General features: G+C 39.0%; 1 protein-coding gene across 1 annotated transcript; it reads left to right on the top strand.

Moving 5' to 3' along the window:
* Positions 1–9,281: 9,281 nt before the first annotated feature.
* On the top strand, positions 9,282–25,528 carry wdr19 (WD repeat domain 19). The gene is made up of 36 exons (XM_079264608.1): positions 9,282–9,331; positions 10,959–11,050; positions 11,154–11,219; positions 11,289–11,414; positions 11,504–11,622; positions 11,719–11,834; positions 11,961–12,041; positions 12,301–12,413; positions 12,518–12,691; positions 12,773–12,843; positions 12,927–13,099; positions 14,408–14,528; positions 14,641–14,747; positions 14,863–14,979; positions 15,277–15,432; positions 15,680–15,827; positions 15,995–16,208; positions 17,304–17,463; positions 17,615–17,725; positions 18,885–18,994; positions 19,070–19,127; positions 19,361–19,507; positions 20,525–20,607; positions 20,696–20,779; positions 20,871–21,017; positions 21,558–21,682; positions 21,827–21,936; positions 22,026–22,094; positions 22,180–22,257; positions 22,470–22,566; positions 22,645–22,769; positions 24,242–24,323; positions 24,431–24,581; positions 24,751–24,874; positions 24,960–25,036; positions 25,226–25,528. The coding sequence occupies exons 1-36, from the start codon at positions 9,326–9,328 to the stop codon at positions 25,338–25,340; spliced, it is 4,053 nt and encodes a 1,350-aa protein (XP_079120734.1). The 5' UTR covers positions 9,282–9,325; the 3' UTR covers positions 25,341–25,528.
* The last annotated feature ends 963 nt before the right edge of the window (positions 25,529–26,491 follow it).

Genomic DNA, 26,491 nt, shown 5'->3' with positions numbered 1-26,491 from the left:
ATGTATATATAATAAATATGACAGATGTATGTAGTGTTATTGCATTCTGCTGTAAACAGTTCCCGCTAAGTAGACCACGTGTAATTGTGCGCTTCTTTTTGTACCATGAATCCAGATGATGAAGAGGTGTAATAAAGACAGTTGGTGCCACAGCTGCTTATCTTGTCTTTTCGTAGCGAATGTTACACCTCGTCTTTTACTAAATGAATTCTGTATATGCAGAACATGCCGCCGCTCAGCGGTCTTTTATACATTAAAGTCAACATGGGATTTAAAACTTTCTCTGTTGTTGTTTTTCTTAACAGCACCAGCTACTCACATTTATGGGGCAGATGTTTTTGTTTTTTTTGCAGGCCGTCTGCATTTGTCACAATCACTATAAATGTTGTTATGCTGTAAATTAGTTTATTTGTGGCTCGTGTCTACAGCAGCCTCGCCATCAGTTCTCCAGCAATGGCCTTCACACAACGCCGCTTTTGACTGCTGAAGTGTGACTCTGCATTCATTTTCCCGTGCCAGGAAGTTATTACAGATGCTCATTACTCAAAAGCCAGAGGCAAAGAGAGGCGGCTGCAGGTTGAAGTGTTTGTTGAGTAAAACTAGTGTATAGAGAGGAGAAGAAAAAAAAAAAGGATTTCTCACAATTTATAGATACTTTAACCCCGGTGCAGCGACCGGTAACCAACTGAGTGTCTCTGTTATTTAATGCAGGGTGAGCTTTAAATCATAAGTGGTTCTGACAAACGGCTCCCACTGGCAATGAGAAATGATGCCGGCGACCTTGTCTTGTGGCCTTAACAGCACCTGATTCTATTATGGCTGACAGAAACAAGAGGGAGACAGAAAGCGCTGGACTGTGAGTCTGCATGTTCAACAGCCAGATGTGGAAATATGAAGCAGACAGCTGGATATGAAACCGCACAGTTTACCACAAGTGTGCTCGGTTGTATTTACCAGGCAGCTTGAATGAGGAGTTTAAAAAGGACTTGAACAATTTTATATTCATTTCTTTAAAACAAGATATGTAAATTGTTACTTTTTTTGGGGGGGGGGGTTATACTTTATCTTTCAGAAACATATTTTATAGTTTGGGGGTTTTTTTAATATCAGGTGGTCTTTTTTTATCTAATTTCTTCTCCCTTTTGTTTGTGAAAGACTAAAAACGGCATCACAAAGGCCCTTTTTTAAAGAAACTTTAATATATTGCAGAGTGTGGAGTTGAAATTTTAACATATAAAGATTTGAGAAAAAAAGGAAAAGAAAAAAAAAACAAACAAACTGGTCCAGGAGCTGCTAACTTGTATCCAGGTTGTTCCATCAATAGATGCTTCTTACATGCTGTGTATGTCTATTCTAAAGGTTTACACCCATCTCCAGTCTATTGCAATCTACATTTGCTACATCAACATCGATATAATTATGAAAATATTATCTGGTCCTAACCAGTTTTTGAAATCATGCATGTCCAACCTCGGATGAATATGTCATTGTGTGCTGGGTAAAAACAAAGCCTAGATGTAGAAGCAGTGTGGAAAAGTACAGCTGGACTGTTTCTGTAGGGGTTAAAAGGACAAGTCGCAGCCAGATACTGACAATCAAATGATAAAATGGTCTTTGGCAAGTGTGACCTCTGTAATGGTTGATATTTTGGCAGTTTGCTGCTCTGAAGCATTCAGATACCAAAGTGAAAACACTTTAGCAATGCTGACTGATCATCAGTCTAGAAAGGCCATTTCCAAACCATTTTAACCCCATAAAGCCCAGACATATGTGATCCATACAGTTTCTGAGACATTTTGCATCACTGATCAAAGTCCTGTTGAACACAGTCAATAAGTGAATCAGCCTACAATCACTTTAAGAATGTAAAAAAAAAAAAGGGTGCCTGATCTGATGTAACAGCAGGACCTGCAGAAACTAGTCCAGGCTTTCATTTTCAGCCAGTCTGATTATTCTAGCAGTGTTTATACAGGTCTTCCTAAAAGCTGCAGCTCATTCAGAACTCTGTTGCTCAAGTCCTCACTAAGACTAAGAAAGTGGAGCACATTAGTCCAGTTCTGATGTCTTTACACTGACTGCCTGTCCATCAGAGGACAGACTGTAAAGCTCTGAATGGTTCTGGACCAAAATACAGCAGTCACCCCTGATGGCTCAACCAGACCCCCCCAGGTAATCTAGATCTGGTCTTTTATCAGTTCCCAGAGTGTGAACGACACACGGAGAAGCTGCATTCAGCTTCTATGCTCCACATGTCTGTAAGAAACTCCTAGAAAGTCTCAGATCAGCTGAAACACTCTTAAATGAAAAAGAGGCTCCTGTTCTCAGCTGCATGTAAATAGTTTTCATTCAAAAGTTCAAATCTGCTGTTTTTCTTTTAAGCTGGAATTTGTCACAGTGATCATATTTTAAGGGGTTTTATCTGTTTTTTTTTCCTTTTCTTTCTTTCTTGTTTTATTTTCTAATGTTTTAGTATGTCTGAAAAACACTTTGAATCACAAATAGACTTCTGGCTCCTAATAATACCAGGAACAAGACTGCTACATTAATATATCTTTGACATACCATATTGTAATAAATGGAAAATATTTCCCTAAAATGTCATATTTGTTTAGTCACATTTTGTTAAAGGTCGAAAATTAAAGACCTATTATTAAAGAAAAAGGTTTCTTGCTATTTTTAATGGGTCAATGTTTAAAGGCTTTAAATCTATTGTTTCACAGTAAGAAAGATTGCTGAAAAATAAAAAGTGAAAAATAATAAAGACGGTTGCATGCGACAAATAACTTCCTCTTCCTTGTTACAGCAAATCTAGATTCACAAATATCTCGAAACCTCCATTAATCATATGAACAATGTAGAGAGGGGAGGACTTATTTCCTTCCACAGTGATGTGACACAAACATTATACAAAGAAAATGTGTGTATTTATCCAAGATATTTAACAAATTTCAAGCCCCAATTGTTATTTTTGTGTGTCCTGATGTGTAAAATCTTACAATTAAAATCAGCTTTACTTTGTTTTCTGCAGTATTTGTGATATTTTCAGAGCTTATAAAACCAAGCAGAGTTCTTATATCCCAAGAATCATGTCACTAGTCCAGACCAGAGTCAAGACTGAACATGGAGGAGCAGCATTTAGCTGTCATGCTGCAAACAAGTGGAACAATCTGCCAGTGGAGATTAAACTCTCACCAAATCTCGGCACTTTTAAATGCAGGTTAAAAACCTTTAGTTTCTCATGTATGAAATCTAAACGACAACTTTTAACTGATCTTACCTCTAATTATTCTAATGTAATTTATGATTTTATTGTGATTTTTGCTATTTTTGCTTGCTTTTCTTTACAACATCTATGATTAGTTTGATTTATTCTTTGTGTAAAGCACTTTTTAATGTTTTGAACATGAATTATTCCCTACAAATAAACTTACCTATTTATAGGTTTAGAAATGAGTAGAGTGTCGACCTAAATCTGGGCTAATACCTCAATTTTTATAAATTGTTGAGCAATAACTCAAATACATTATAGCAGTGTTTCTCAAAGTCATCAGGCCCCCCTGCCCTGCCTGAAATAGACATGTTCCTCCTCCAAAGCACCTGAGTCAGATTGTTGAACTTCCTCATCAAGTTCTTTACAGCCTGTTCTGGAGCCCTTTATTTCATTCAGGTGTGTTAAAGTAGGGTTGCCTATAAAACATGCAGGTCAGGGAGGCCTGAGGTCCGGAACTGAGAAACACTGTATGAGCAAACACGAGCAAAGACAGCAAGTGTGTGGCTTGTGAAGGATAGGATGAAACCTGAGATCCTGCTGATTCACTGTGTCCTGCAAAAGAAGACTGTCCACTATGAAATATCCCTCCACAGATGGCTGTCCTGCATCATGTTGTACACACAGATGTCTTGAAAGACTGTGGATTTTTAAGCTCAACCAGGACAAAAGATACCCAGCTCATATAACATCCTCCACATGAGAGATCCCAGATTCTCTCAGAACACAGGAGTTTCTGAGACCTAAACAACAAACATGTCATTTGAAGTGAAGCTCTGTGAGATTTTTTTTGAGGCATTATAGATCAAGGAGCAGATATACAACTAATTATAACCTCATTTTCTCTGCAGCTGCAGAAACAGGAGGTTTGGCAGCCTCAGCACAGTTTAACGTGGGCGATGAATTAATCATGTTTTAGGAAAGAGTGGAGGACTGGCAGATAAAGATAAGTGCATAGAACCAATCTGACTTTTTGTTGTTGATGTTGTTTGTTTTTATTTTTATTTTTTTCCAAGATGCCACAGACGTGCACAAAACCTCGACTCATTTGGGTTTTATTGTGTGCCTGGCAAAAACATTTCACAACATTCATATTTCATCATCTCCACACAAACTATTTCACTGCTCTATTTTTATCATTTTGCTTGAAAATCATTCAGCTGCTCCCTTCTGTGCATCTTAATGAGATCTGAGTCAGCAGGGTGTATCCTGCTTCTGCATGCCGGAGCTCACCAAGAAGTATTTGTGTCACACGGTTGGTATTTCATCCCATCTCACCGGGTGGCACAGGAAAAATAAGATGTCATCCTTTCATCAACCTGAACATAAGAGCAGACGCTTTTTGATTCAGACTTTGGTCTGTAATTGGATTAAACAGGAAAAAGCATTGATGACCTTATTTTATTCCAGATTAACTAAGCGATGTCACAACCAGCTTGTGCTGGGGAAGAACTGAAGTTGAACTTTGATAACTGTCAAACAGCTTTGACACTAACGCACTGTCAGAAATAAGTAGAATGACGCTGAGTTGATGTTATTTAGGCCTTGTGCCGTCAATTTAAAGCATCGGTACAAAACTGCCATCTTTTGGATTAGCGATGAAAGTACAGTAATACTAGTCATTATACTAACGTGTAGAATAATATTTGTGAAGCATTTCTGTCTTAAAAATATGTAAATCTTAAACATATTTTTACATAAATGCCATCATACAGATTAAAGAGGCCTAACTGAACAAATTAGGTAAATGCATCTAACTTGTGGCAGCAGTGGTTTAGGAGGTAGAGCTGGTTGTCCACTGGCCTGAGGGTTCGAGTCCTGCTCCACCATGATGCAACCCCTAGGGGGGACATGATTCAGGGTTCTCTGAGGGCTGGATAAATGCAGGGGTTGTGTCAGGAAGAGAATCTGGCCTATGTGTGATAAAGGCTCAGTAGTTGGAAGCAGGTGATTTGCTGTGGTGACCTCATGAGGAGAAGAGAAAAAGACAAATAGAAAGATGGTAAATATATCTATTCAATTCAGCTTTATTTGTATAACGCCACTTCAAAACAATGGTGTCTCAGGGTACTTCACAGAAACATAAATTCAAGCCAATTCATAAATAGCCTAACTAATAGAAACCAACTGATTGCATCGAATCTTGACTTCGATCCAATCCTGAGCATGCATGAGGCGACAGTGGGAAGGAAAAAACTCCCTTTTAACAGGAAGACCAAACCTCCGGCAGAACCCGGCTCAGGGCCATCTGCCTCGACTGGTTGGTGTGGAGATGACAGGAAAGACAGATCAACATCTACAGCTGCACTTATTCAGGAAGAAGATCTGCAGAAAAAGAAGAAATATGTTAATTATAACAATACTGACATATATTTATACATGATGTCCCTTGTTCATCTAACTTGTTCGGATATATATATATCTATATATATATAGATAGATAGATAGATAGATAGATAGATAGATAGATAGATAGATAGATAGATAGATAGATAGATAGATAGATAGATAGATAGATAGATAGATAGATAGATAGATAGATAGATAGATAGATAGATAGATAGATTGAGGAGAATGACAAACTTTTTTAACTATTACACTAAACAGGTCAAGATAGGGTGAAATTAGAAAAGGGTTTTATAAATGAGGAAACAACCATCTATGAGTGGTGCTTTCTTTTCATGAAAGTATAGAAGTCGGTAGCATCTTCACAATTCTGTGGCTCTTCAGTATCAAAATCTCTTTCAAATGAGGCTGGACTACACTGATCCATGGACAGACCACTGCTCAGGATTGTCTGAACGGACAGATTACAGAGCAAAGTGTTGAACAGTAAATAATGTCAATGTTTATAAGTCTGTCATCCAGAGAACAACAGTACTGCAAGGTTGCAAGAAAACCAATGATTTCTATTTTTTTTAAAAAGAAAGAAAGAAACAGGGCTGCTTATTTGCTGTTAGCTAATCATGACATACTCCAGCCAGAAGGCTGTTGTAAAATGTTTAGTGGGTAGATCAAATTAAATTGTTAGTTTTTAGTTCAAATGAGGAGCCTTGTGTTTGGAAAAAAGATAACATGTTATCAGATCCGTAACATGGCGTGTTGGTAACATGGTTTTAGTCATTTTTGTGTACACTTCCAGTTGGAGCGATGACGTCCAAAGGAAAATGTCAGGACATCTATCATGAAGAAATGTGGAAGATTGTGAAATCCTCACAAACTTACACACACCACAGTTTTATAGGTCGTTTATATAGAAGGAGCCACATTCAGGTCAAAACCTCTCAGCGATAAGTCTTCATCCAGCGACAGTTCCAGCAATTTTGACCTAAATTTGTGAAGCACGAGTGTGGAAGTGGGCATCAGGTCAGCTCAGTTTTTTCTCTGGTAAATGGAATTTCTATGACACAGATTCGGGCCTCCCTGATCAATCATATCAGAAGATAAGGGTAAATGGACTTGTACTTCTATAGCACTTTTCTAGTCATGCAGACCACTCAAAGCGCTTTATACTACTTGTCACATTCATGACTTCATGCACACACTCATCCAACACACTCATACCCCGATAGGCACATCAGAGGCCAGCTTGGGGTTCAGTGTCTTGCCCTAGGACACTTCAGCCTGTTAGGGGAAGCCTGGAATCAATCCCCCAACTTTCCAGTTGAAGGACAACTGCTCTTCCTCCTGAGCTATCTATCATTTGCATTCTCAGTATTTATTTTCTGTCTTCCCATTTTGTAAATGGATATAATAGAAGTGAACTTTGGAATTCATTTTGTTCTTACAATAACCATATTTTTAAATCTGCTGATCTTTATATTGATCCACTTTTTTTCTTCTTCTTTTCTCTTGCTGGGAATGTACCTATTTTCTGTGGGCATTGTTGTGATCTATATGTGGACGATGCGCTCCTTTGTGGCATCTGTGTGTTACATTCATACTACCTGCATTTAGCTCTGTTTTCAGGCAGCTTTTTGTCAGTTTCATTATTTCTGTCTTTCTGCATATTTGTAATGTACCTTTTCTTATTGTGACTGCATCTAATTGTTGTCTAATTTAGTCTTTTTAGTTTTTTGATTTTTTTTTAAGTTCTATAAACAATACTTTTAAAAGCAATTTTGACTCATGCTTTGATAATGGCAGAATGAGACCAATACTGTTGAAGGGAAATTTTTGATCAGCTGTGAGCAAGTAAAATATTATAGACAGTATAAGCCATGCTCCCAAAACATGGGAGCAGGGAGTTAAACCTGATTTTGGTAGAAGATGAAAATGCTCTCAAGAGATCTTAGATAATACGACAGCCAATACATACAAAAGACTCACTCGCTCCATCTTTAGGTTTTTTGCTGTATAGAAAAAGCTCTCTTTGTGAGCTCTGTAATACATATGATGATTTATAATTATATTGGAGTCACATCACTTGGAAAAACTTTTGTTTCTCTTTTTTAAAACTTTATACAATTCAAGGTTGAAGCACCATATATAAGTTTCCAGCTTTTCAGTGGGTCGGAATTGTAGCCGTGGCATTTTGCAGGACACAGTCTGGTATTTATACAGATTGATTAATTTCATTAAATGTAGTGCCAATCGACTTCAAGCTGTCAGTCTACTACATCTTATCTTGAACACAAAGAAAACAAAATAAATGACTGTAGACTTTAGGAGGAAATGGAGTAAACAAAGCAATGTTTACATCCTGGGAAAAGAGGTGGAGGTGGACAATCAGCTTTGCTGCCATCTGTTGAAGCAGCATCAGAGGCTTAAGAAAAAAACTGAATAAATGCTCTGAAGTCTCCGATTCCACAGAGAAAAACACTGCAACAAGTTGCTGAACCTAGTGGGCGATTGTTCACACCATCTACTCAGGAACCAGCATGAGTGTTTTTAATGAGATGCTTCTTCAGGATAACTGGAGGACAGATACACGAGGTCATTCCTACCAACAGCCATTGTCCTCCAGTTGCAAACAACACCACACTGCCTGAAGATTTTTGATTTTGGGTTGAGAGAGGAACATGGGACAGACATGAGAGAGTAGCAGAGGTGTGGGGAAGACTGGAGAGTTAAAGACGATGAAGATTAAGCTACATCTGATTTTCTGACTGAGCATAATAACCATCTGCTTCCTCTTCCTTTCTATGTCTGACTTTTTATGTATCCACAGTCAAATCCTGCTTCTCCTCTTTTTAGAAAAATATAATAATCTTTGAACTGTGTGGTCTATTGGGTAGTTGCAATAGATTAAAGGGGGTGGATAACTTTTTAGGGGGCATGGTGTTTTAATACAAAGACACTGCGCATAGATGTAGTAAGTGCTTGTAAGAAGACCTCTTGCAGTAGTCTGCAGCACCACATGCTCACTCTTGTATGTTACAAAGTGATGCAAATAATAATAGAAAAAATTGTTAAATTAGTATGAGCTTGTGATAGCTACATGAATGCAAAGAATTTTTTAAAAAAAGGTTAAACTCATAGCACTAATAATAAAAGTAAAGTAACTTAAACAGTTTAATACAAATAATCAAAATAAAAAATAAAAAGATGCATGCTATTACGAGTTTAAATTATTTTGCTTCATATGTTATATTTTGTCTTTATGTTTTACATTTATATTTCATTTTGTTTGTTTTTATCTTCACATAACCCTGCATTTTGTGGTTAATGATGCTTGAAACAAAAACCCATATTTCTGGCTTTGTTCTTCTTTCTGACCTAATAGACAGAGCACAACAATAACAGTTAGAATCAAGAATATATTGTAGTAACATTGATCAATAGCTTTTATAACAAGTACATTTCTAAGCATTTCTCTTTCTTTTCTTCCCAACATCTTCAGATTATTATATGAGACATTTAATGGTAAAACCGTGAAACACCTGTTGCCGAGGACTTTAGTTGGAGACACCTTATTGGCTAATCCCTGTTGCCATGACATCGCCGTTGCAGACGCTTGAGAGCGAAGCATCATGGGAAACTCACACAACCTTTTTTAGGAAGATGTTTTGAAATGAAATACTCCTTTCAGCTTTTAAATGAATAAACTCTATCAGCATGAAGGTTTGTACCAAGACAAGAAGTAAAACCCCTGATTTTTAGTGTTTTACTAATTGCATGTTGAGTTTTTTTCATATTTACGGACTTTAGCGAGCGAGCTACATAAATGCTAACTGTATGTAGCTACAAGCTATCATGTTAGCCAAGGAACGTAACTGAAAACAAATCTGATGAATTGGGCAGATTCAACATAAAAATAACATTTCCAAATAAAAAAAAAAAGGCATTATTATTTGGGTTTAAATGTTGTATTATCTCTGTTATTGACTCATTAACGAGTTTTAGGTAGAGTAGTTCATTTTAACATTGATATTTATCACCGTACTTAAATGGAAATAGCTTCTTTCAGTGTAATTGGACTCCTGTTCAACATAACATGTAAAATTTAATTGAAAAGTTATTTTATATATTTTTTGTTTGCTTTTATCTTATCACCTGCTAATTCGTCAGTTTTGTTGTCTTATTTTCCTGCTTGTAATGCTAGAGAACAGAGATCTTTATGATCATTCATCCAGAAGCAATAAAAATCAGTTTAGCTGCTCCATACAGCAGCAGTTTAAAATGCAAACTTAATTATACAGGAGTCATACAAAAGATACATAAAAAGACAAGTTTTTATATAAAAATCTAAAAAATATTAAAAGTTACATCCCAGCTGAAAAGTAAACAACTGTATTAATAAGTGGGAAATGAATATTAATACTTTTTTGCTGCGGGAGAGTGGATATTGCCTAAATGTCAGTGTTTATTCAGTCAGTAGTGTAGTAGGAGGGTAAGTATGTATTTGGTATGTCCTTTACATCACTGTTTCTCAAATGGGGGTAGGCATACCCCAGGGGGGTACTTCAAGGCATTCCAGGGGGTATGTGAAATTTTTTTTAAAATGTATATCTTTTTATGTTTTCTTTAAAACATCCTTAAAAAAAAATGTTATATAAATATTTAATATATTTCAATAAATGTAAGTGTAAATTCATAAACTGAATTAACATTTGGACTTACACCATTTTATTTCTCCCAAAATCCCACATTCAGACACAAACTGAACCCCAAGCCAAATCATGTCACTGTCGCCTCGACAACGCAAACAATGAAGTCCTGGTAAAGCGTAGTAGAGATGTGCAAAACACAGTTAAAGTTTAATAAACCAAACACAAATGACAAAGTGCTGTATTTCATGTTTTTTCTTAACCAAAAATACTTTGCAGTGGTGGGGGTACTTGGCCTTGTAAAATATTTTACAAGGGGTACTGTGTTGCACAAAGGTTGAGAAGTCCTGCTTTACATTATCAATAGGGGACAGATCAATGCTGCAGACAGGCTAGTTTAGAAAACACATATTTTACCTTTGTTTGTGAATAATGCAGAATGGGGTTATCAACTTTCTCTCCTAATATTTCAGCACTGGTAGTAAATTAACATGTATGAAAAATCACTTTTTGGTGTTTGTTTATCCATTAAGTTGTGTAACCTGAAAAACTAGGAAACTAAACTATAGATGATTATTATAACCTGCTGTCAGTTGCTGAAAAGTACTCTTCATCTTTAAGAAATTTATTTTATATTCATAATTTGTGATCCTTAAAGAATCAAAACAAAAACCCTTAAAAATGTATCTTTATCTCCACAGAGTGTTTTTGTCCTTGCTGATAAAGCTTGGGTAGGTTCTACCCTGCTGTATAAGTGGCAGAAAAGTCTTGGTAATTACATCGCTGTTGCTGGGTGAGTAACCTAATGGGATGCAGAATATTACCCTCAAAACCATGTGATAATCTACTGCTCTTATTATAAGCTGGAAACTAGTTGAGAATTTGACTTTTTACAGACAGGACAACACAGTGAAAATATTTGATCGGCATGGACACAAGTGGACTGAACTCACCCTTCCAGGGTAAGAGTGAGACTGCATATCTTTAGGCTTCCACTTCAGTCCCATCACTTTTTCTGCTTCTCTCATTAGGCACTGTATGGGAATGGACTGGGATAAGGATGGGGATATCTTGGCAGTAATAGCAGCAAAATCCAGCTCCATCTACCTCTGGGATGCCAGTGTAAATAAAACATCTCAGATAGACAGTGGCATGAGGTATGGTGAGTGTATATTTACTCCTTTTCAAGAAAGAGAAGTTTTTATTTCTAACACTGGATTTATTTCCTTACTGCTGGTGAGCTCAGCAAGGACCAGATGTCCTTCATCTTATGGGCAAAGTCTGGCCCGCTGTTGGCTGTCGGGACAGCTAAAGGAAACCTGTTAATCTACAATCAGCAGACTTCTCGCAAAATCCCCATACTGGGTAATACATACATAACACATCTGCTTTTGGACATTTTATTACTCTTTGGTCAGTTTTATCATTTTAGTTACACCTCCCACTCTATCTACATGTTAGGTAAACACACCAAGAAAATCACCTGTGGGTGCTGGAGCTCTCAGAACCTTCTGGCTCTGGGAAGTGAGGACAACACTTTGAGCATCAGCAATCATGAAGGGGACACCATCAGACAGGTAGTGACTTTAAGTATGTGTCTATGACAGCTGTTGCTTTAAGCGTCATGCAGGTGCAATGTCAGAATGCTAAAAAACATCAAAATAAAAAAAAAGATCCAGGTATTCTTTGTAATATCTTGTCAGGCCACGCTTCACGGAGAACCAGCTGAAGTTTACTTCTCAGTGATGAAGACGGATGAAAGGTCTTCTCAAGGAGAAAACACTGTGAGCTTGTTTTTCTAACTTTCATTAACTTTATCTAACAGTATATGTTGGCAGCCTCACAGTATTAGAAGAACATTCATTATGCAATATCAGTTTATAAACAAGTATTTAAATATATGGTGTAAATCTCAGTTGCATGAATGAGGCATAACGTGGACTGCAGCGCTCACTTATATAAATCAGTTCAAATATAAATCTTACTGTAGATCAAAAGATATCGTGGCAAATGTTGACCTTGTTGCAATGACTGACCCTTCAGGTGAGCCTGACTGTGGACAAGAAGATACTTACACTTTTTATTGTCAACGACCCTCAAAACCCAATAGAGCTGACCTTTCAGCGGCGCTATGGAAATATTGTGTCCTACCGCTGGTACTGTGCATGCTCACATATTCACACTCTATTCAGCTCCGGTACTAAATCAAAGCTGAGATATCTGTGCTGAATCTTGCTCCTTGTGCTCTCTAACTGTCCAGGTACGGTGATGGGTATATTCTCATTGGTTTCTCCCATGGATATTTTGTGGGTATTTCCACACACATCAGAGAGATTGGAGGAGAGCTCTATCAGGCTCACAACCATAAAGACAGTCTGAACAGTGTGGCCATCTCTGCCGCACTGAACAAAGCTGCTACTTGTGGGGATAACAGGTATGCACGCTTTCAAAGAAAACAAGAAAACATTTCTTTGTTCAAGGTCAGCATAATGAAAGTCCTGTGTTTTTGTTGCAGCATAAAGGTCTATGAGCTGTCTGATCTTAAAGAGATCAGCAGTATAGTTCAACTGGATGATGAGACCAAAGGTGACTTTTTTTATCCACATTAATTTCAATGGATCCTCTCTTGCATTGTGAGTACAACATACCCTTCTCATCTCATCGTGTAGGTCTGGATCAGTTGAGCTGGACAGATGATGGACAACTCTTGGCAGTTTCCACACAAAAAGGGACACTTCATGTCTTCCTCACAAAGCTACCCATCCTTGGGAGCAGCTTCGGTACCCGCCTGGCCTACCTCACCTCCCTGCTGGAGGTCACAGTCTCCAACCAAGTGGAAGGGGTGAGAACACAATCACACATAAAAAAGAAGTAATAGACAGTAATACATTTTTTTTTAGTTTTTTATGCAGTAATAAGAAAGTTCATCAGAAGTAATGATGATTATGATGCAGAAATACACCCCCCCCCCCCCCCCCCCCCTATATTTCCTATATTTCCACCTGTTTTACAGCAGCCAGTTTTACTGAAGAGGCCAACTCGATTAAAATCCCCATCATTTTTTTGTTATCTGCCTCTTTTGACATCATTAGTACCCGACAGCCTTTAGGCACTAGATATAAATAGTATAAGAGCTCAGAGAAGCATCATGAGAGCTTGAACTGAAGGCAGCTGGACTCCTTATTGCCTTTAGAATACATTTAGCTTTTCAAGCTCATGGGGATACAGCGACCTGGTTGACTGGGAACCTAGACTGACTTGCATACACAGTGAATCCAGCTCAGATTATACTGTTGTAATCCTTCTCTCGCGCATCTGCTCCATATCAGTTTTCCTGTCAGTTTAGTTTTTTTCAAGCTAACGTTTGCTTAAATGGACTATTTTCTCATCAACGGTGATACATTTATTTAGGTAAAGACAGAACAGCTGATGATGCTTTCACTGCCCCAATGTCAAACTGGAGATTCCACTTGCTTACTTGGAAAACTGGTGGGGTATTATAAGCTCATTTGAATTATATATAATGTGAAATATTTAACTGATTAGTAGGATAAGGCCATTAGCAAGAGAGTTTGAACTTCCCCCAATGGAGCATGACGTGGAAATTCAAGTTGGTAGGAATGAAGATGGAGAAGCTGGTGGTTTCTTTTCTCAGCTTGGATTGTGGCATAAATGTCTTTTTCACACCTTTAAATACATTTAAACCAGTGGAGGTCCCAAACAAGGTACCATGGATTTGTTTGATCATATTTTTTTTATTTTTAATTTTGACTTCAGACACCTAAATGTGGTATATGTTCTGAAGCTTTTTATAATATTTCCCCTTTGATGAAAGTGATTGCTGGCAAAGACAGGTAGATTTGACTTAATTTACCTCTTTCCATCCAGGGTGATATTACCAAAAATGTTTTTTTTTAAATTTATCATAAAGTATTAGTTATTTAGTGATCTAATATGTCTGGCGGTTTTTGAATTGTTAGCTTTGCTAACAAGATTACAAATAATAACAAAAACAAACAAGTCTTTACTGGATAAATATCAATGAATGTAAAGAAAGGATTCAGATTATACAGTTTTTAAAACGGAGGCAGAAGTGTTTTATCAGGATTCAATTTCATATTCAGTCCCTTCCTTTTGTACTGTGTTGCAGGAAAGTCCTTTGGTCATACAGGTGGAGGTTGAGCCCACATTTATCGCAGTGGGACCGTACCACATTGCTGTGGGAATGAATAACAGAGCCTGGTTTTATGCCTTGGTTGACCAAAAACCCGGTGTGTGAGCCGTCTGTCCCAGTTATATAATAATGTTCTCTGTAAATTCACTAAACCACATATTTTTACATTTTAACTGAAAGGTTATTGCATGCCCCCCTCCCCCCCCCAGGTTTTAGCAAGCTGAAGGACATCGAGTATTTGGGGACAATAGTCAGCATGTGCCTTAATGCAGACTATGCAGCAGCGCTGTTTGAAGGAAAAGTGCAGCTGCACATGGTGAGCTACCTATCGTGCACAGGTTGCTTCTATTTTTATTGGACATTATGCTGTCACAGAACAAGCTAGAGCATGAGTAAACATGAGCAAACTCTGGATCTGCGTTGGGCTTCAGATTGAAGGTAAAGACCACGAGGAGAGGAAGCAGATGAAGCTCTTCCCCGACGATGACAGCAAAGGCCGGATCCTTTGCCATGCCCTCACCACTGACTTCCTCTACTACGGCACCGATGTAAGAAAACTCAGCAAGTCGGTCAACTAGCTGCTTCATAGGGAATGAAATTCATTATTCATTCTGTGGTTGTGATTATTTTTAATCAGAATTATGGACTCAGAAACAGAAAGTTTTGCTTTTATCCTTGTAACATCAGAGAGTAATACTGAGGTTGATCAAATGTCAGTCCCCTCTTTATTAAGAACTTCTTTTACATTTCTTTCTTTTTTTCTCCCTACCTGACCCAACATCCTTTCTTATTTTTTGTTAGTCTTGGTGTCTTAATTCAAGTTTTCCTTATTATTTTCCTCTCAGTTGGGTAATGTGGTATGTGTACTGGTGGAGGACTGGGAGATGGTGAGCAGCTACAGCCATGCAGTCGGTGTGAGAAAGGTGTTCCCCGACATTAACGGGACCCGGCTGGTGTTCATCGACGACAAGAATGACGGCTTCCTTTTCTCACCGTCAAATGTCAGTACATAAATGCATAATTACATCACCATGGAAAGTGTATACTGAAAGTAAACTAAGACGGCGTTTCAAGTTTCTTTTCTGTTGTAATATAGAGATTGAAAGGTTTTGCTTTGTAATTTTCCCTTGATGAATGATCTTAACTTGAAAAGTAAATAAGCAAACGATGCATAAAGTCATAGAATAAGAGGACTCAGTTACATCATGTCTTGTGTGTGTGTGTGTGCGTGTCCGTGTCCGTATCCAGGCAACAGTCTCCTGCATTGAGCTCCCCAACTTCTCTCCCACCATCACAGGAGTGCTGTGGGACAACTGGCATGCTGACAGAGGAGTGTTTGTGGCTTATGACGATGACAAGGTTTACACCTACGCCTTGCATAAAACTACCATATATGGTAGGGAGACGCCATCTTTCTCATGATCAGTGCCGCATTTATACCATCTGTTAAAAGATTTTTATATTTTTAAAAGCATACAGGTCTGTAGTGTGCGTACATATGGTTGCTTTTGTCCTGCAACAAAAAAAGAGAGGACATGTTTTCTTTACTGTCACTCTGCTCAGGCCCCCAGGTGGTGTTAGTGGGGAGCACTGCACTCCTCTTTTCCCAGAAGCCTTTGCTTCTGTACAACGGTGAGCTGACCTGTCAGATGACAAGCGGTAAGACCAGCGAAGTGGCTCTGAGCACGCACTCGTTCATCAAGCGCTCAGCTGGCACATCAACAGATTCACAGACAGAGCTCAGCAAGCAGCTCGCTCAGGCGCTCAAGCTTAAAAGGTTAGCCCTGCTGTTAATACTCTGCTGTCTGCCTGTGGTGGAAAAAGACTTTAAACATACTTATCTCTGCTATTTGACACACGTTTAAGTAAATTTGGACGTGACACACAACAGATTGTTCTGAGGTTTGCCTGATTTGAAGAAATAGTAACTATGTATGTGAGCTGCTTGTTTTGTAATTTTTTTTTTTTATTTAAAGTTTAATGTTTTTCTTTTAATACCTGTGCTAATGGGGAGGGAAATATCATTCTTGTTGCTGTAATTCTTGATACATGAGGTACATTTACAGCAAGAGGTTTGAGAAAGCTGAGGTTTTATAAAGAGGAATGAATCCATATTGAAAAGTTGAGATGAATTAATCACAGAGACACAAGTTGACTGCAGACAGGATGCAGCACATGGTGCAGGCAGAAAACTCTGCAAAGCGCTAGCAGCAAAGAGGACTTTTTTCTCTTCATATTTATATAATAATAAGCATTATTGACAGATAACAGAGAAGGCAGAAGAGAGCACTCACCTAAAGTGAGTGTGTGTGTGTTGATCATGGCTTACATCACTTCTCTGGAAGATTACCTGCTGCTTCACACTTGGTCTCTATCAGAGATTTCTGGGACTTAATATGACAGAGCTGGCTAGAGAAGTGTGCAGAGGTATATTGCATCCGATGCAGACGTTTACTTGTTCCTATTGAAACCCTCCAGACATAACATTTCTAACTTTGCTCTCTGTGAACAAACCAATGTTAGACTAAGTGAACCGACTGTTATTTTTATGGTAAATTTTTAGTCTCCATTTGGTGTGATTTAGGTCCTGACTGAGTTTTAGTTAAGAGTGGATCATGACTTGCATTATTTAGGTTAAGTCTTTATTTTTACACCCAAGCAAACTGCTACTAAAAGCAGAGAATACTGTTTCTAACTGTGTAAGTCTTTAAATCACTGTTTTCTCTCTGTGAGAGAGAAGCAGTTCTTCTACAACTTGATCCTCATGTGACTTTGTCGTTCTGCAAGACATCTCATCTGACCTGAAACATGAAGGCAGAAGTGACTGTTAAAACAACAGATGCTTAATTAAATAATAAACCCTTTTTTCCAGGTTTCATGAGGCGTGGAATCTGTGCAAATCCGCAGGCAGTGATGCAGACTGGGCTGAGTTAGGCAAAGCTTGTCTGGTCCACATGGAGGTGGAGCTGGCCATCCAGGTCTACCGCACGAGTGGGAATGTGGGCATGGTCCTGTCGCTGCAGAGCATCCAGGTACAAACACACATCTTTCACAGTATATCAATATATGTACTGAAACTCTGAAGCTTCATTTATAATGCAGCTAAGTATAAATAAAAATATTTTTTTTAAAAAGATCTGACCCACTTTTCCTTTGCTCTCTATTGTATTTGACTCTTTGCAGGGTATAGATGACAAGAATTTACTGGCAGGACATTTGGCCATGTTTCTGGGAGACTACAACCTGGCCCAAGACCTTTATCTGTCCTCTAGCAGCCCAGTTGCTGCTCTGGAGGTGCCTTTGTGTTCACATATGATTGAAACTCCTGTTTAAGGTTTATGATGGAATCAGTCCTGCATAGATTTATGACAAACTCATTTAAAGGCTTTTTTATAGACCCTGTCCTGTCTTAATTCATTGTGGCTCGTTTCAATCCAGTTCAAACAAATCAAATTCATATGAAAATAATTCCCATCCTGATCATATTCAGGGTAAAGGTCAACAATGGAAATGAACAAACTAGCAGTGGGAAAATCAAATTGAAAAATCGAATATCGGGATTTTTACTTCAAAAGAAAACTTTTTTTTCAATTAATAAAAATAATCCATTATAAAATTTTTGTCATTTTTATTGTTTTTATTGATCTTTTTACTTGTTTTCTTCTGTATTATAGCAGCAGATTGATGGTCTGGCTGCTGTGTAAAAAAAATGATGACCAAAGAAAAGTTTATACATTTTTTTCTTTTTTAAAATACAAAAATCAGCAATAATGTAGAATCGTAAGAATCGCTATTTAGATCGAAACAGCACCCAAAAAATTGGAATGGAGTCAAAGCATATCTGGAACAAATCTTAAACTGGAAGGGAAACCTCCAGTAGAACCAGACAGAAGGGGGAGGGGGTCTTCTGCCTCGATTGTTGGCGGTGGAGAGGACAGGATAAAGGAGTCAACAGCACCGTGACTCTAATCCAGGAATACCTGCTGGGAAAGAGGCTCACTAATTAATGACAATAATCATAAATATTTCTACGTGGAAAATAGTTTAGAGAGCAAAATGCTGGCGAGTGCTCCGTGCATCATGGGACGTCCCCCAGCAGCCTAAGTTTGTAGCAGCATAACTAAAGGGATGGCTAACGATCTCTCAGGCAAGCCCTGACTTTATCACAAAGGAAAGTTTGAAGCTTGATCCTGAAGGTACAGAGAACATCTGCTTCCCGAACCTAAACTGGCAGCTGGATCCTCAGAGAGAAGCCCGATAAACGAAGACTCTGTTTCCAATTCCACTTGAGAAACTTGACAAGTTAACCTGCAGTCTGAGAGTCAAGTGGAAAGGGAAACAAACAGCTGTGGGATTTTATAAACAATGGAGTGAATGGAATGTGTGAATAACTGTTTATGTGTAAAATGAGCTGATAGCATGATGCAGTGTTGTGTATCTGTGTGTGTATTAGATGAGAAGAGACCTGTTACACTGGGACAGTGCTCTGATGCTGGCCAAGAGGCTCGCAGAGGACCAGATTCCCTTTATCTCCAAAGAGTATGCAGTCCATCTGGAATTTATGTGAGTGTATACACACAGGACACACCATGTGTACCGTTCGATGCTGCTACTGAAGCTGTCGATCTCTTTTTGTAGCGGGGATTATGTTAACGCGCTGGCACACTATGAAAAAGGCATGACACACAATAACAAAGTAAGTGTAGTTTTGTGTTTTTGTTGTTGAACCTTTTTTTTTTTTGCTCCACACTGAGCATTATTTTCTTCATGGCTTAACCTCATGGCTTAACTGGTCACATCTCCTGTCTACAGTTGGATGTTTATATTTACAAAGAGCATCTAAAAGACAGACGGGATGATTTGTGTTAAAAAGCAGAAACTGATCTTAGTTTCTGAGTCAGCTTTCCTTATTTTCCACTCTCTGTGCAGTTCCAGGAGCATGATGAGGCGTGCCAGGCCGGTGTAGCCAGGATGTCCATCAGGATGGGTGACATTAGGAGAGGAGCCACTCAGGCTATCCAGCACCCGAGCAGAGCTCTCAAAAAGGAATGTGGAGCCATCCTGGAGAGCATGAAGGTAGACTGGAAATCACCAACATAAAGCAACATCTAGGCAACCTGAGCTCTTCAGCCAAGCCTAAGATGAGAAACCTAGGGGTAATATTCGATGAATTAGAGCATCATTCAAGGAAGTTGGCTAAAAATAGTTTTTTTCAACTACGTAATATTGCAAAGCTGAGACTAATGATGTCTCAGCGAGAGCTCGAAATGATTATACACACATTTGTGTCCTCACTATTAGACTATTGCAACAGCTTATTTACATGCCTAAACATGAAAGCACTGGCTCGTCTTCAGACGGTGCAGAACTCAGCAGCGAGGCTTCTGACTAGAACCAGCAGAAGAGCCCACATCACACCCGTGTTAAAGTCTCTTCACATTTGTTTTAAAATCCTGTTACTTAACTTTCCAAGTCCTACATGGACAGGGCCCTGGTTACATTGAAGACTTAGTTAAGCCCTACAATCCGACTCAAAGTCTAAGGTCGACTGGGAAACAACTGTTGATGGTCCCACGAACCCTATTTAAAACCCGGGGAGACCGTTCTTTTAAAGCTGTCACTCCCCGTCACTGGAATGAGCTTCCCCAGGATCTGCGCTCTCTGGATTCAGTAGATGCTTTTAAAAACCTCTTAAATACATGTAATTAATACAGGTGACACTGCTGTGTATTTATACTTTTTTATTTATTTTATTTTTTTCCACACGTTACAGGTTTTTTAGGTTTTATTGTTGTGAAGCACTTTGTGACCTTGTGTCTATGAAAAGCGCTAAATAAAGTTTATCTTATCTTATCTCATATAAATGATGCAAGACTGAAAGATACAGAAGATCATTCCTGCCAGCAGCCATCAGCCTCCGGAACAAGACCTCCTCAAATTAATTATTATTATTATATACTAAAATATTGAATTTCCCTTTGGGGATTAATAAAATATTGTTCATTCATTTCATTCATTCGTAAAAGACAGAGGTGGAGGGATTCCTTCTCATCTGATTTATGTCCTTTTTGTTCTGTTTTCTCATCATTCCAGCAATTCTCTGAAGCTGCTCAGCTCTACGAGAAAGGCCAGTATTATGACAAGGCTGCGTCAGTTTATATTCGCTGCAAAAACTGGTGAGACAAATGTCTGCACATGTTAGCATTTAGCATTAGCATTCAGCCCTTTTTCATGTAATCTCACTGTCCTTTCCTCTGTTCTCAGGGCAAAGGTGGGAGAGTTGCTCCCAAATGTATCCTCTCCCAAGATCCACCTTCTGTATGCGAAGGCTAAGGAGGCGGATGGCAAGTGGGTTCTCAGCTCCAGTGTCGTCGTCTTCTTCTGCTTACAGGTGGATTATTGAAAGTGGTCCTGATTCAATAAATACTTTGTTCGCCAGGTTCAAAGATGCAGCTCAGGCTTATGAGAGCGCGAAAGACTGGGACAACGTCATCCGCGTGCTGCTGGACCACCTCAACAATCCAGAGGACGCCGTTCGCATCGTCAGAGAGACGCAAAGCATTGACGGAGCAAAGATGGTGGCCAGGTAAGACAAGCATGGCTGCAGACATCTGTAATGACTCTCACCACTCCTTAAATCTTCGTTTGGTTTTTGATATTTTTAACAAGTCCCTTTATGGCTTTATAAAATCTTTTCTCTTTCATTTCACCACCACATTATGTCGCTGTCATCATCCCTCTTTTTACTTTCGGCCAGAAAGTTGACTTCAGACTGCAGACCCTGCTGCACAGGGTTGATGCTAACTGACTGTCTGATAAGTTCATTCATTCATTCATTCATTCATTCCGCTTAGTCAGATGAAGGGTCGCGGGGAAGCTGGAGCCTATCCCAGCAGGGTACACCATGGACAGCTCGCCAATCCATCGCAGGGCTGCCTGATAAGTTAGATGGTTAAATACCAAATAGCAAAAATAATTGATATCCAATGTCAAGCTGTTGAAAAAGCAAACAAAACCTTTTGTTTTATGAAGGCAGAACCAGCAAAGTCTTGTTTGTTGGTAAACCTCTTACAGTTTGTGTTTTCTCATTCGGTTCACGTTTAGCATATGTTTACGTGTGCGCTAGGTTCTTCCTGCGGTTGAACGACTACGGCTCTGCCATCCACTTCCTGGTTCTGTCTCAGTGCAACGATGAAGCCTTCCAGCTCGCCCAGCAGCATGGACAGATGGAGGTCTATGCTGACATTATTGGTCAGTCTTTATGTGAAGTTTATACAGATATTTTACAACTTGAAACTAATTCTTTGTATCTTTTTGTACTTTAATTTTTGCAAGTGACTCCTTTATGTAATTTTAATCAGATAAACGGTAAGTTTAGTATTCTCTGTTTGTCAGGCCCAGAGGCTACACAGGAGGACTACCAGAGCATCGCTCTGTACTTTGAGGGAGAGAAGAAACACCTGCAGGCTGGCAAGTTCTTTCAGAAGTGCGGGCAGTACAGCAGAGTAAGAGCCACCGAATCATTTATTTACTCACAACTCATTTTTATGACATGTATTTTTTATGGTTTTATTTCTTTCTGTCCTCCTTTCAGGCCTTGAAGCACTTCCTGAAGTGCCCCAGTACCGAAGACAACCTGGCTATTGAGATGGCCATTGAGACGGTGAGAACTGCGTGCTGCTGTATGTATCAAAGTAAACCAGACATTAAATTAAGTGCAAGTCTTTCTCTGTGTGTTTTCCGTCCAGGTGGGCCAGGCCAAGGACATCTCTTTGACCAATCAATTAATAGATTATCTGATGGGAGAAAGTGATGGTATCCCCAAGGTAATGTCTGTTAGAGATTTAACTCGGGAACTGTGAGTCTTCAAGCAACAGGAGTTTGTTGTCATATTTCTAATGTTACATTATTTACATCCGAAGTTCCAGTGTGTATACTTTACGTACATCTTGTAACAAACATGCAACATCATTGTTACAATTGTTTCATAAACGTAGCACTTAAAACGAGCCATGTTTGTTCTGTCCCTCCCTCCCAGGATGCAAAGTACTTGTTCTATCTATACATGGCTCTGCAGCAGTACAGGGATGCTGCTCGCACCGCCATCATCATCGCAAGAGAAGATCAGTGCGCAGGTACAGTCAGACAAAAACCAGTAACGGCATCACTGCTGGGATTTTAACTCCCTTTGGTTTTTGCACGCTTTGCCACAGGGAACTACCGTAATGCCCATGATGTGCTGTTCCGCATGTACATGGAGCTGCAGACTCAGAAAATTAAAATTCCTTCTGAGATGGCCACGAATCTGATGATCCTCCACTCCTACCTGCTGGTTAAGGTCGGTACCAATCAGGTTTATCGCGTTGCTGCTCTGATGGTAGAAGTTGTTTCAGCTGAACTAGACAGCAACTTAAGGCTTAAACTAAAGTAGTTTATATGATGATCTGTGAAAGTGTCTGTTCCAGACAAGCATTCAGAGACAAAGGGAAAAGCTAGCCATCTTTTCTGGAAGCTTTAACAGCTTGAATCATGACAACTGGACTTTTTTTTTTACTTGGTATCTGATAACATGTGAAAGGCTTCTTCAGTCCTGAAGTTTGAGCACCAAGTAAAAAAAAAAAAGTCTGGTTTCTCTTATCAAACTCTTAGGATTACCATGACCTGGATGACGGAGCATCTACAGCAACATATCCTCCTGGGGGGTCACTCCATGTATCTGCATTTGTTGGGCAGTCATTTGGGAAAAAAACTTTACTTCATGGTGGTGTTGCCGCTCTGGTCCTGTCATTTATTCTTGTTCCCATTACAGAGTAAAGTATCTTTGTTTGAAAGGAGGAATGGTTCTTTTTTATCTGATCTCAAAAGGATAACTTAATTGTGAATCCGAGCAAGACACACTGAAGCACTGAAGTGTCAAACTCCAGTCCTCGAGGGCCGGTATCCTGCAGGTTCTTGTCTCCATGCTCCAACCTACCTGACCAAAATGAATAAATAGCTTGACAAGAAGTTTCTTGACCCATTTGATTTGAATCAGCTGTTTTGGTAGAGGGAAACAACAAAAACCTGCCAAAGTGCGAAGGACTGGATCACTCAGAGGACCATTTATTATGTCCTCACCCGAGTCAAGACATTTGTATCTCTTAGAACAGCTTTTTTTTTCTATAAAGTCCTGCTTGGATCCTTTTCCGCTGTTATACACCTATTGTTCGCTATTTGTTTTGCATAAATAGATGCTCGAAGAAGAATCAGGTCCCTGTATAGGCTGTGTCTTTAATCTCCAGCCAGGTTTTATGCTCTCTTTCAGAGCTGTTAAATGTATCCGTGGTTTATAAAATGAGACCTGTGTAAACAAAAATCTATTCATCTTTCCAAAATAGTCTATGAAGACATGTTAAGACCGTCTCCAATGTTGGGTTTGACCTGAACTTAAATGTACTAAATAAAAAGGTTCAAAAAGAGCCTGAAATGTTAAATTGCTGAAAAGCAAACCTACTTCATGTGTTGATCAGCTTAGTTTGTAGTATAATCAAAGAAAACAGGGTTTGAAAGTCCATCTCAGGTTATATCGTCACGTTTCTAGCACAGCATTAATGTAAAACACTGTCAGTAACATACTGTCATCATTATTAGGTTCTTCTGTGGGCATGTTAAACCTCATACTGAAACATGTCGGTATCAAATTAATCAAAGATACTTTCTTCATCCCTGAGGGGAAATTCAAAGTTCAAGACAGCTCGTCCAAGATTTGACAGACATGTAACATTTTATCTAAAGTAGTGAGAGTGTTCTTCTCTAAATGCTTTCATGTAGATCCATGTGAAGAGAGGAGACCACCTAAAGGGGGCACGGATGCTCATTCGCGTCAGCAACAACATCAGCAAGTTTCCTGCACGTGAGTACAGAAAACTCTAAATCTTCATTGCTAATCGCCGTCTGTGAATTTTCAAACATCTGTGTGTGTGTGTGTGTGTGTGTGTGTGTGTGTGTGTGTGTGTGTAGATGTTGTTCCCATTCTGACATCGGCAGTAATTGAATGCCACCGAGCTGGCCTGAAGAACTCAGCCTTCAGCTTTGCTGCCATGCTAATGAGACCGGAGTACAGAAACGAGATCGATGCAAAGTACAGGAAGAAGATTGAGGCCATGGTTCGGTAAGCGATGAGGATCTCTCTCCCTCTGCTACACCATTTCTAAGTTTTCTTTCTGTTCCATTTTTTTCTCTCTCCATCTGTGCCTACTCACACACACACACTGCATTCAGTTCTCATTCCTCCCGGATTGTCTCTAAATCATTTGTTCCACGACCATGTTGCACCACAGGCGCCCAGACACATCAGAGATAGAGGAAGAAACTACTCCATGTCCTTTCTGTGGCTTCCAGCTGCCTCAGAATGAGCTGCTGTGCATCTCCTGCAAGAACAACCTACCTTACTGCATTGCCACGGTAGTAACACACAACTGTGTACTTTGAAATACGTAAAGCTTTGTTCCCTTTGGTTTTTTTGTAACTTTTTCTTTTTTTAAATCAGGGTCGCCACATGCTTAAGGAGGACTGGTCCGTCTGCCCTCATTGTGAATTTCCTGCTCTTTACTCCCAGTTTATTCTGTAAGTGGAAATACAGATACTAGCTATATTGTAGTTAAACTTAAACACAAACCTTCATGTGTTAAATGTTGTTTACCTGTGTACAAGCTGGAGCCTCAAACACTACAGATAAATCATGATGTTCTCTCAAGAAAACCGGTATTTGTCGTGTTCATCATATTCACGGCGATACACTGAATGTTGTTGCAGATTACTGGAAACGGAGACCGTGTGTCCCATGTGCTCCGTCAGTCTGAGTGCCGCTCAGGTGAAGAAGATCTCCGACTGCTCAGAGTACCTGCAGACGGATGTTGTGGATCAATGAAGACCGACCAGACACACCAAATAACTGATTAATATTTAAGTTTTATAGAAATGTTCAAGTAATGAATCCTGTTTTTATGTTAGAGGGTTGTTGAGCTTATTTTGTTTACATGATAATTCTGTTTTCATATTTGTAAGCAAAACATCTTGTTATGAAGTACATTTTTAATAAAACCTTCTAAAAGTAAATATTTGACAGATTTTCTTCCATTTTCCAACTTTTTAAAGGCAACTTAATCAAAGACCAAAGACAGAATACAAATAAGTCATAAAAAACTGTTTAAGATGCTGGTATTTAATCACTTTACTAAAGTAACTGTTGTGTTTTTATTCTGACATTGAGCCACTGGATCTACTCGCTTTGGGTCTATTAATAGCAGCTGTTTGTGCCACCATTTTTACGACAACTCTGCATGTGAACAACCCTTTAAACTTTAAAACTGTGGTCGAGAAATATTACTGTGCCGTGGCACACTATGAGAGATTATCAGGTGTGCCCTGAGAAATTACCCAATTTCACCTAATTGGTCTAAAAGCAGCTCTGTGTTCATCCAAACAGGCCCCAGTGAAAGGCAATGAAATTCCCTCGTGTTTACCTGCTTTCTATTCAAGAGGCTTTAACGAGATGGACTTTATATTAATTATATAGACTTTAAAAAAAAAAAAAACATTTTGGTTTGTGGCGTGCCTTGTGATTTTTTCAGTGGATAAAAAAAAATGTGCCTTGGCTCAAAAAAGCTTGAAAAACACTGTGCTAGGGCACCACGAGCACCTTAAAAGTTCCCCCAGGTCGCATCCACTTTCTGTTCCCAGAGTCAGTGGCGAGGCGGTGTTCAGTTTTTACGCTCCTCACATGTAAAACAAACTCAGCTGCTTCAAATCAGTTAAAAGCTTTTCTATCTGCTGAAACTGCTTTCCATCAAAACGCAACTTCTCAAAATGCAGCTTTTTTTTTTTTCCTTGTATTTTATCTGCATAAAGTTTGCTTTGAATGTACTTTTTGATGCTTCTTGTTTTACAGAAAGCATTTAGAGTTGTCTAATACATGAAATGTAACAAATAAACCTGCTTTGCCTGAAAGCTACATAGAAGGTGGTACACATGTAGACAGTATTAGTCATTGCTGCACCTGAGGCTAGACACTCATACACA

This window comes from Telmatherina bonti (genome assembly GCF_933228915.1).
Source record: "Telmatherina bonti genome assembly, chromosome: 3".
NCBI lineage: Eukaryota > Metazoa > Chordata > Actinopteri > Atheriniformes > Telmatherinidae > Telmatherina > Telmatherina bonti.
Note: the sequence above shows the minus strand (reverse complement) of the source record. Positions and strands in the feature narration are given on the sequence as shown.